General features: G+C 35.3%; 1 protein-coding gene across 1 annotated transcript in view; it reads left to right on the top strand.

The window, feature by feature from the left end:
* Positions 1-12,716, top strand: part of TRPC4 (transient receptor potential cation channel subfamily C member 4) — a 225,919-nt gene that overhangs the window by 73,771 nt on the left and 139,432 nt on the right. The window contains 1 exon segment of the mRNA XM_027856922.1: positions 12,140-12,658. Coding sequence (XP_027712723.1) covers positions 12,140-12,658 — 519 coding nt within the window.

Here is a 12,716-nt window from a genome sequence, read left to right as displayed (position 1 = left end):
AAACCTTTATACAAACAGGAGAAAGTTTAGTCTACATAACAGCTAGTGAGCACCTACAGTGTCCTAGATATTTTAGAACACAGAAAAAGACATAATTACATGGTATTCAATGGAGAATAATGGAGAAATAATTGGACACAGAGTGCGAGATTTAAGATGGGTAATAAAGGAGATGAGTGCAGCAGGGGAGAGTAGAAATGTAAGAAACTTGTTGAAGGCATAATATGAAACAGGGAAATGAACTGGACTGGATTAGGGGACAATGAAGACTTGCTAAAATGGGGGGGTACATATTTAAGGCAACTTTAAAAGCTCAGAGTTGTGTGTTTAGTGGGAAATTAATAAGGATTTGTTGATGTGAGATAGGTAAGACACCCACGTATCTACATGAATTAGTGATTATACAGTTTGAGTGTGGCAGCCTCCATGTAATTTTCATGGCTGAGTGTTGGCAAAGCTAAAATCACTCAGTCATTACATATCTTCATCCTAGTTACATAATTAGGCATCATGGCATAGAGCATAAGAGAAACAACCTCACTACTGGGATGACCTGCATGGGTGGGTCACAACCTCTGAGGGCTCTAGGCAACTTCCTAAAAATATAAATTGCAGAGAAGGTGCTGATACTCATTGGTCAAAGGAGTTTCCTTTTTCTTAGAGTTCTTTTTGCTACAATCAAAATAAGATAAATTGATGCATGAAATTCTGAGCACATTCAATTTATTGGTAAGGCTAGCAATTACCAATAAATTGGCCTCTCCACTCCTCAGTCATCAAAAGACCATGAGGAAGGACTTACTAACCTTCATGTAGTTTTGGGAACTGCAAGAGAACAAAAAAACAGGAAGTATAAAACAATATGATTGGTTAAAAAGTTTGAAGTATCATGGATGATGGAAAATAATATCATTGGATGGAAGTTAGGAATTCAGGACTAGCAACAACCCCTCCTTCCATTTTGGTTGCTATAGAAAGCATATTGGTAGTGTCCACTCGCATGATTAGTTTGAGTCAGAGCAATAACAGTCCAGACTTTGTTGAAGGACAGCCAGTGTTGCAAATACAATAAACTTCCTGGCACCCACCTGCATCTTGCAAGGCTTGTTAGCCAGATTAACAGATCCCCTTTACTTGTACATGGGCAGGAAGATGTGTAGAGACAATATATTTCTTTTAATTAAGGTGATTTATGTAACAACTTAGCTCGGAGAGGAAAGTTGAACTTCTGAACTTAAAGACAAAAAACATACTTGGCTTAGGCAATCTTACAGCATATTTGGGGTGATACAGAATAGAATTAATTATAAAATGGAATCAGAATAAATTTGATTTTCTCACTTTCATCAATGAAATCACAGGCACAGTGCCTATTTATTTCCCCGTATAATTATGTCACCATGTCAAGTCAATAAGTATATAGTAAGCATTTACTATGTGTTAGGCTGGAATTAAAAATCAAAAGAAAGAAATTTCTTGCCCTCAAGGAGCTAATATTCTAGTGTGAGGAAATGGCATATAAGAGAAAGATGAAAAGTGTGGGATGGGGGATGGGGAGAAGTCTTGGGAAGTCAGATTACTCTTACAGGGGCATGATGGAAAAATAAGTTTGGAGTGTCAGGAGTATAGTACAGAGATAAAGAAGAGAACATGCCTAGTCTGGGCACTTTGCCTAAAATCAAAGTGCCAGAAGGAACTGACCAATCAGAGGAAGGAGCCACTTGGGAGGAGAAATCTTCCAAGATGGGAAGTATTCTATATTATATTCTACATATATTCTATATTATAAGAAAAGAAACAAAAGTCATTTGAAAGTTTTTCCCCTCAAACATAGCCAATTCTCACTCATTCACAGGTTGATTATCCAATTTTGTAGATTATCCAGTTTTGTGGATTGTCTATTTTCTATTCCTCCTTCCGCTACTTGTAAATCTAGTAAGGAATTTATTTGGTTTCTTATGAATCTGTCTGATAGGGGATAACATAAGTAGGTACATAGTGCCACAGGGATACTTTATGAGGCAAAAGTTTGCAACAAAAACTCAAAATGCCAGTAAAACAGAATAAGAAATAGGGTTGGGGAGGGGGAATAGCAAGGTATACCATACCCTGCCAGGTGTCTGGAGCAGTCCGAGATTTCCACTGCTTTCCTGCCAATGTCAGAGAAATACAATCATTCCAGATGTTTCAGCACTCCTACTGATGCGTGACTTAGATTAGGATGTGGTCTGTTCTCTTCTAGTCCCTGAAGAATTCAGCCTTCTCACAGTGGGATAGGGAAGGCAGGTTCCTGATCTCTTAGGAAACAAATAGCACTGTAGCCCAGGAATCGAAATGTAACTTTTATGGTTGCCTAAACAGGTAATTTATTAACCCAACATGTTCCGATTCCTTCAAGTTGAAGCACATGGACTGTTTTGAGCTCAAAACTTAACATCTGTGAAAATTTGTGGAAAGTTTATCTTGAGTTATAGCTGTTAAGAGTGTTTGTTATTTATGGATTTTTCCTGATTTTTATCTTGATTTTCTATTTTAAGTAAATTATACGTTTTTCACCACTACCATGTGATGTCCTGATAGAAAACTGGCTTGGTCTTTTGAGGATTTCAGAAGAATTGGAGATTGAAAAGATTGAACTACAGTCTTGGGAGTAACTAGGAAACACTAGGATCACCCTATTCACTGGTTAATTGATTTTCTATATTTCTTCCGAATGATGGAAAACAGGAAGGAGTAAAATGTAAAGCATCAAATGAGCTGCTTGTTAATTCCTCTGTTAAAATGCTTGGTTCTACAACAACAACAACAACAACAAATCTTAGTTTGGGTCTAAAAGGAAGATTTGGGAGGATCCTCATATTTTCATGGCCAATACTCTCTTTGTCCCCCCACTTCAACATAGACCAGATGCAACAGAGGGTTTTTCCTGGGACAGTCGTATATTGCAATAGAAAGCAGAAGACAGGTGACCTTAAAGCAAACCATTTAGGTCATCTGAGAGTTGGTTCAGTCAACTGGGAAAAGAGGGGTTGGACCAGATGATCTTCAAGGTTTCTTCCAGTTCCAAAATTCTATGATTCTCCCTAGTATCAGGATCTGATTCCTTTGCACGATTTTTTTTTAGTTTTTCCTCCTGTTTCAACAAGGGAGAAATTTGTACTGCATGGCACCAAAATTTACTAAGTTAGCTGTAAGATGCCCACCATAGGGATGCCAGGATGATAATTATGAAAATATATATTTAGTGTACAGATTTTATTTAAATTCCATGATATGCATTTTCTTTTATCATTTCCAAGAGCCTTGCTATTTGGTTTTAAAGTTTGCTTTTGTAATTTTATAGTTAGCTTTTATAAATCACATATATTGACTGTGAAATAACAATATGTAATGGAACACAAATTTTCATACGCAATTAGTGATTTATTTTAAAAAATTCAAATATTTAAAATGGAGTTCAAACTATGCCTGCCAATCAAGAGTCTCATTACTCTTACTTCAGACTTCTAAACTTCACAGGATCATGGGATCTTGTATTTATAGCTAAAAAGGACCTTGGACACCATTAAGTCAAACCCCCCTTTTTAAAATTTAATTTTATTATTTCTTCATTTAATAAGTATTTATTTTCTCTTCCAGTTACCCTCTCTTCACAATTGAACAAAAGAAATATGTATATCATAACAAATACATATATACATACATATCAATTGAGGCAAATTCTTTCATTGATCGAGTCTAAAAATGTATATCTCATTCTACATTTTGAGTTTTATTAGCACTTTATCAATAAATAGGTAGCAGGTTGCATCTTTAGTGTCCTGGAATAGTAGTTTATCATTGCACTTAACAGAGTTTTAAAGTCTTTCAAAATTGCTTTTCTTTTTAACACTGTTGTTACATTCTCCTGATTTTGCTCTATTCACTCTGACTCAGTTCATAGAAGTCTTCCCAGATTCCTCTAAAACTGTCCATTTCATAATTTCTTATCACTCAATAATATTCCATTACATTCATATAACATAATTGGTTTAGCCATTCCCCAATAGGTGAGCACTCCCTTAATTTTAATTTTTATGGTGAAGAGAGCTACTATAAATATGCAGGTCATTTTCCTAATTTTTTTTATCTCTTTGGGGTATATGTTTAATAGGTGTATCACTAAGTCAGAAGGCATGTAGACTTTAGAAATGTTTTGAGACTTCCTCATTTTGTATGTGAGTAAACTGAGGCCAAAGAAGTTTTTGCTTGTCTGAAGTCACCCCTTTAGAATGTATTTGAGTCAGGACACAAGTATTCCTCACTACGTCGACCACACTTTCCACTTTGTCACATCACCCTTCCTGTACTCTATCCCTGCTGGTGATGCCCATTTCTGTTTCTGAGCCTTTGATCATACCACCTGTCCTCTCTAGACTCTCTCCCAACTCCCTAGCACCATCATTTTCACTTTCTGTACAATTCCACCAATTTCTCAAATATCAACTATCTCAATTCTATCTTCCCTAATCAATCTGCCCTTGATGTGATCTTTCCTTTCTTTCACTCATATACTATTTGGTATATGTAACTTTTGTCTTAATTCTGAATCATAGGGTTACAACATTGAAGAGTTAGAGCTGGAAGATACCTCAGAGGCTAACTATTCTAAGGCCTTCAGACTACCTAACTTTGGCCCAAGGGTGTTAAACAATTTGCCAAAGGGAATAATTTATTGCCTTAATTTTATTTAATCATTGTGTTTCTAAATTTACTGTCTCTCCGTGGATGTCAGGAGCTTACTAAGCACTCATCCTTTCTTATCCACCAACCCAGTATAGCACAGAGAGAATCCAAGAGTAAGTACTGAAGAATACTTATTTCTACCCTTTCTGTAATCCTCTTTCTTCTCCCTCTTCATTATTTCAGTTCAGAGAAATATAAGAGATAGGGTACATTTACTCCTGGTTGCTGTGGCTCTCAGCAATTAATCCTGTAGAAATATTGCTGAGAGGACATTTGGAAGGAAGGGTGCAATTCCAACTTTCTACCTCCTGCTTTCTAATACCCTTTGCTATTATCTAGAGACCAAAATTTGACTGTAATAGGTAAATATTTTCAAACTCATTGTATGCATATGACCAATGTGTATTTAAATGCACAATAAGATTTAATTAACTAAAATGCTTTGAAAATCAAGGATTCTGATGAAACAAATATTAACTGGGGCAAGAAGGGAGTAGAGAATTCAACAAATCAGTGCTTTAGTCCTTTTCAGTAAGAATTTTGTCCTAAAGTTATTAGTGAAGAGGCAGAGCCAATATCACATATAACCCGCCCTGCTATGTTGACTCTGCCCCAGGACCTCTCAACAGATCTAGAAAGTAAATGCAATAGAAAACATACTGATTGGAAACATCAAGGGAAAAAAAATAACACTGAGTCGTTTTTCAAACTTTGCTCAGTGTAGGAAGACAAACAGCAAGATTTGCAGATTCTGGAGATAGGGCTCTAGCTAGAAAAGGAATTCCACCACAAAGCATTACAGATCAGGTGCATTAGGTCAAGAGAATATTCCAAATAGAGCAAAGAGGGTCCAACCTTGTGTGGGGTGTAGGATTAGATATCACCTAGTAGTTCTATTGCTTATTACTCATGTCTGGGTCACAGATCTAGGGGCTGACTGTAGAGGGGACCTGTACCTCTGGAGGGAGTTCCAGGGTGAGAAGCAGTTGTGGGTCTTAGATAATGTACTAAACAAGGAGAGTGTTCAGAAGCAAGAATTTTTAACCAAGAATATTTGGTTATGACCCCAGGAGTAGAATAAGGTCCTAATTCTTGACTCCAGCACAGTATGCACCCTGTAATGAAGTAACTAGGCCAGGAATCCTAGACCAAAGGTCAGCTTACAGTACTGTTATTCTGAACCATCAGAGCTTTTGAACTCTTGTACAGTGGCCAAGTTTAGTAGCAATCTACTAGAATGCTAACTGAGGGCAAGACCATAGGTGTATCATGCAGAACCAAACCCTGGTCAGGAACCTAAGGAGCCCAGACCAGGGGAACTATGATCAGAATTTTTCCTGGGTCATACTACTTTGGGAGCACTGAAAACCTGCAGGTCCCCAGTCAGAAATAACGCAGCAATCTCACAGTGACAGAATATCCAATACATCAAGAAAGCAGCAACAAGAATAGCCCAGACTGTCCTTTCAGAAAAGTAAAAATCTTGGCTATAACATCAAGTCCAAAATCAGGAAGTTGGCTCAAGTAATGAACAAAGCATCTCACCACAAAAAAAAGGCAATATGGTTATAGAACATAAACCCCAAAGAAGAGAATGACTCCAAAACATCTGAAAGCAAACCCTCAAAACAAAATATAACTTAGACATAAGTTCATTTAGAATTCCTACAATAGTTTAAAGAAAGTAGTTTAAATATTTTTTGCGAATGAAAAGAAAACATCAGAGGAAAAAATTCAAAAAGAAATGTGAGGTATGGAAGAAAGAATTTAAAAGGAAATTAACAACTTGGCACAAGAGGTAAAAACCTTACCCAGACAACAAACTTCATGAAAATTAGAATAGATCAAATAAAATTTAATGACTTCATAAGACAAGTTATTAGAACAAAGTCAAAACACTGAAAAAAATAGAAGAAAATTTAAAGTATGTCACAGCAAAACCAACTGACCTAGAAAAGATTGAAGAGAGATAATTTAATAATCATTTAATTAATTTAAGAAAATGAGGTAATATTTGTAAAATGTTTAGCACAATGCCTAGCACAAATTAGATACTTGATAAATGCTTATTCCATCCCATTCCATTTACTAATTGAAAGTTATGCTAAAAAGAACCTAGATATCATATTTCAAGAAATTGCATCAATCTCTTTAGAGTCAGAAAAAGAAACTTAAACAATGAAAACTCCTGGGGGCGTGATAGCCAAAATCTATAGGCTTGTGGTCAAAGAAAAATACTTCAAGTAGTGAGAAAGAATTCAAGTACCAAGGAGTCATAGTCAGGATCACATGTAAATTATAAGTCACCACTAGAAAGAAGTTAGAGCTTGAAATCTGATATTCCAGAAGGCAAAAATTATAGACTTTTAGCCAAGAATAACTTATCCAGAAAAAAAAAAAAAACTGTGTATAATCCCTGGGGTGGGGGGAGGGGAAGAAGGACCTTTAATGAAAAAGAGTACTTTGAAGCATTTTTGATAAATAGACCAAAGCTGTGTAGAAACTTTAAAGATAAAATATCAGTTAAGAGAAACATAAAAGGTAAACATGAACAAACAATGATAAAGGAATAAATGAGCATACACTGATTACATTATAATATGGAGAGATGATACACCTAGACCCTCAGAATCCTATCACTATCAGATGTCATAGATGTAATCAGATGTCAGAGAGTTCACATAGATCTAATCAGATCGAGGGCCTGGGAGTGGTTGCTATATTTTGAGGCAGCTAGGTGATGCTGTGGATAGAGTGCCCACTGGTCTTGGAGTCAGGAAGACCTTAGTTTGTATCCATTCTTAAACACTTATTAGCTGTGTGATCCTAGGCAAGTCATTTAATCTGTTTGCCTCAGTTTCCTCATCTATAAAATGGGGATAATAATAGCACCTACCTCACAGGATAGTTGTGAGGATCAAATGAGATATTAATTATAAAAGATTTAGCACAGTGCCTGGTACATAGTAAGTGCTATATAAATGTTATCTGTTATTTCATGATTTTTAAGGAAGAATTAAAAGAAAGGGGGAGGAAACATGCATAAATTGCTTCACACAATTGGAGTATAACAGGAGAAATCTATACAAAGAGTTAGGGGCAGGGAGAACAGTTGATGCTCTCCCTGATAATCTCTTTTTCTCATCTGAAGTGATCAAAGGATGAAAAAATACACAAAAATTGAATACAGAAATACATTTCATTCAATAGGGAAACAGGAAGTAAAGAAGATAAAGGGGAGTGAGGAATAAGGGGAAGGGTAGACTAGAGGAGAGAGTAGTCTTATACAAAATAAACTCTAATGATATAAAAAAAAGTTTTTATAGTACTAATTTTATGCTGGCAAAGACTCAAAAATAGTGAGAGCTCCCATAATAGGGAATAGCTGGAGCAGTAGATAGATAGATATAGATATAGATAGATAGATAGGTACAATGTGTGTGTGTGTACATGTGAATAGTATTGTGCTGTAATAAATGATAAAAGAGATAGTTTCTTTTTAAAAAATTATTTAGTATTTTATTTTTCCCAGTTTTTTTGTAAAAAAAAATTTGTAACATTAGTTTTTAAAATTTTGAGTTCCAAATTCTTTTCCTTCCTCCTTTCCCACCTCCCTTTATTGAAAAAGCAAGCAATTTGATATAGGTTATACGTGTGTAGTCATGGAAAACATTTCCATATTAGTCATGTTGTAAAAGAAAACATCTACCAAATGGAGGAAAAAACTCAAAAAAGGAAAGAAAGTTTTAAAAAAGCTTTCTTCAATCTGTATTCAGATACCATCAATTTTCTCTCTGGGGGTGGATAACATTTTTCATCATAAGTCCATCAGAGTTGTCTTGGATCATTGTATTGCTGAAAATAGCTAAATCATTCACAACTGCTTACAGTATTGTTGTTACTCTGTACACAGTACATTTCACTTTGCATCAGCTCGTCTAAGTCCAGGTTTTTCTGAGAGCATCCTGCTCATCATTTCTTATAGCACAATAGTATTCCATCATAATCACAAACCACAATTTGTTCAGTCATTCCCCAACTGATGGGCATCCAAAGGGATAGTTTCAAAGAAACTTAGGATGATTTATATGAATTGATACAAAGAGAATGGTTTATATAGTGAAAAATATTATATAAAGACAAATAACTTTGAAACACTTAGGAATTCTGATTAATGGAATAACTAAATAGTGTTTCAGAAGACTCATATTGAAACATGCTCCCCACCTTTTGATAGAAAGGTTACAGACTCAGAGTACCAATAGAGACTTTTTTTTGACAAAGCCAACATCAAAATTTATTTATAACCAGGGTTCTGATTTTTTCCTTTCTTTCTCAGTTAAAGAAGGGAGGAGAGTGGGAGGGAGAGGAAACAGATTTTTATTGACTGAAATAAATTAATTTTAAAAGACTTACATAACAAAGTATATTAGTGCTGTTTCATACAAGCATATTGTAGTGTACAGTGAAGATAATTTAATTTTTCAATGATCATTGAGGATTTCCAATGCCTCATGGTTTTCATCCTCAATATCAAATTATACGATACAATCCTATATGATAAGGAAAACATAGTAGGTTATGCTGAATCTTTTTCAACTTCCAGATAAATAAATATAAAGATAGATGACAGACTGATAAATATACACACACATAAAGAGAAATATACATATATGACTACATATATTGTATATGCGGGCTGCATATACACAAAATATGACATGTACATACATTCATTCAAGTATATGTGTGTACACGCACACACATATGTTTATGAACAATGGCCAGAGCTCCAAATATGCATTACCTGCAGTGATCTTTTTTTGTCATTCCCTTGCTCTCCTAAGGTTTGAGTATTAAAAAGAAAAAAATTAGGTTTGGATTAATTAGATTAATTGGGCTTTGGTTAGAATTGAATTTTACTGTATATGAAATATATTTAGAGTTATTTTAATTCATTTTACTCATGTTTAGAAAATAGGAAGAGATTAGGTTGTTACTCAGTCATTTTTCAGTCATGTCCAACTCTCTGTGACCTCATATGTGGTTTTGTTGGCAAAGATACTGGAGTCTTTTGCCATTTCCTTGCACGCTTCATTTAACGAATGAGGGACTGAAGCACCTGAGTTCAAATCTGGCTTCAAACACATACTAACTCTGATTCTGGGCAAGTGTTTGCTTTAGTTTCCTCATTTATAAAATGGTCTGAAGAAGGAAATTACAAACCATCCCAGAATCTTCGCCAAAAAAATCCCAAATGGGGTCATGAAGAATTATACACAACTGAAATGACTCAACAGAAAAAAATTATTTAAGATAACTATTCTGTGAACATACTGTCTTCTATGAATATACATTTTATGTGAATGTATTTCTATGGCCAACCTAGAATTCCTGTCCCAACAATTTGCCTCCATACCCTTCTCTTTCTTTATTTCTCTCTTTCTCTCTCTCTCTCTCTCTCTCTCTCTCTCTCTCTCTCTCTCTCTCTCTCTCTCTTTCTCTCTTTCTCTCACCACACACACACACACACACACACACACATACACTCACACACTCCTTGAGGGCAAGGATTATCTTCCTGCCACTATTTATATTCCCAGTGTTTAGTACAGTGCCTTGAATTCAGTAAGCACTTAATAAATGCTTCTTGACTTGTTGACTTGACTTGAAGAATTTAACACTAAATGTAGTATAGAAAGAAGTCTTTAAAATTTGATAAAATTATTTCTTACATAATAAATGGCTATTTCAAATAGCTAGATGACTTTTTAAGAAGTCATATATATAGTGTCGTTATTGCTCAATCATTTTTCTCTTTGTGACCCCATTTGGGGTTTTCTTGGCAAAGATACTAGAGAGGTTTGGCATTTCCTTCTCTAGATCATTTTACAGTTGCAGAAATGGAGGCAAATAAGAGTTAAATGACTTGGCCAGGTTCACACAGCTAGTAAGTGTCTGAGGTCAGAACTGAACTCTGAACTCTATTGTACCACCTAGCTGCCCTCATATATGTAATAAATCCTAATCATTTAAGGATGATTGCACCTATGAATGACTTTCCAAATCTTTTAATGAATACTCTTGGACGCTCTCAAACTTTTCCATGCCTATCATATTTTGCAACAATATCATTTTGATAATGATCGTATAATATCACTTAATTGTCATGTGTAGGATTTGTGAATCATTTTTGGCTTCCTAATATTTTTTATCTTTATTCAACATTGTTTCTTAGCCTTCAGTATGCTTCAAATACTGGCAGACCAAAATATTGAAATGTAAATGTTGTTGTAACCCTGAGAAAAATTTAAAAATATCTATTGCTGGGATAGCTAGGTGGCGCAGTGGATAGAGCACCAGCTCTGAAGTCAGGAGGACCTAAGTTCAAATCCGGCCTCAGAGCAAACACTTGACACGTACTAGCTGTGTGACCTTAGGCAAGTCACTTAACCCTGATTGCCTCACTAAATATATATATATATATGTATATATATATTGCTGACATTATTGAATACAAGTATTTTGTAATAATGGCTATTTATAAATGAATCAATTTTGAATACTTTACCCTGAAAGTGTATTAGGGAGGATGAATTGACAATAGGAGTGATAAGGCTTTTAATAACATATAACTGAAGATTGCTAACTTTTATAATGAGGTTCAGGGGCAGCTAGGTGGCACAGTAAGTAGAGCTCTGGCCTTGGAGTCAGGAGGACCTGAGTTCAAATCCAGCCTCAGACACTTAACACTTACTAGCTGTGTGACCCTGGGCAAGTCACTTAACCCTGATCACCCACCAAAAAAGCAAAAACAAAAACAAAAAACAGAAACAAAAACAAAATAATGATGTTCAGTATCAAGTTTTTGAAAGAAGATGGAACATAATAAAAATGTCACCCCAAAAGGCATATCTAAAATAATTTCCATTGAGAGATTTATCAGGTAAAAAAGGAAAGCAGCTGCACATCCATTCATTGACAGGAACATATTAGAGATGCTTTTCCACTTAAAAAACAGAGAGTTGGGGAAGAGGCGAGAAGCAAGTAACATGGAGTGTTTAAGGGAAAGTTTTAGTGGGTAGGATTCTACTGAAATAACTTATTTTTTAATTACAATATCTAAATTCATAGTAAAAATAAAATGTGTCATAATGCAAAGAATTTATTTGTGATGTGATTTTATATTGTTTAGGGAAAAAAAAATGAAAGCCAGGTCAATTCTATACAAGAGTTGTAGAAAATATTTTAATATCATTTAAAGTTACCTGAGCAAGTTGTTTCAAATACTAAGATGTAAATAATATTCATCATGATCCATTATTTTTATTTGTATTTCTAATCCCTAGAGCAATATCTGGCAAATAGTAGGTGCTTAATAAATGCTTGTTGATTTTTTTTTCCTTTCTTTCAGGTGCCTCCAATACTCCTGGATAAGCAGTTCTCTGAATTCACACCAGATATCACACCAATCATTTTGGCAGCCCACACAAATAATTATGAGATAATAAAACTGTTAGTCCAGAAAGGCGTTTCTGTACCTAGGCCCCATGAGGTTCGCTGTAACTGTGTTGAATGTGTCTCCAGTTCAGATGTAGACAGCCTGCGTCATTCTCGTTCCAGACTTAATATCTACAAAGCCTTGGCAAGCCCATCTCTGATTGCATTGTCAAGCGAGGATCCATTTCTCACAGCTTTTCAACTGAGTTGGGAGCTTCAAGAACTGAGCAAAGTAGAAAATGAATTTAAATCTGAATATGAAGAACTATCCCGGCAGTGCAAACAATTTGCTAAGGACCTTTTGGATCAGACGAGGAGTTCCAGAGAGTTGGAAATCATCCTAAATTATCGAGATGATAACAGCTTGATAGAAGAACAAAGTGGCAATGACCTTGCAAGACTCAAGTTGGCTATTAAGTACCGACAAAAAGAGGTGAGTGCTTCTGGACAATATTTAATAACCAGATATTTCTCTTTAGTTCCCTAAAGTT

The sequence above is a fragment of the Vombatus ursinus genome, unplaced genomic scaffold (assembly GCF_900497805.2).
Source record: "Vombatus ursinus unplaced genomic scaffold, bare-nosed wombat genome assembly UNPS02011700.1, whole genome shotgun sequence".
Lineage (NCBI taxonomy): Eukaryota > Metazoa > Chordata > Mammalia > Diprotodontia > Vombatidae > Vombatus > Vombatus ursinus.
This window is presented reverse-complemented; position numbering and strand designations above follow the sequence as displayed.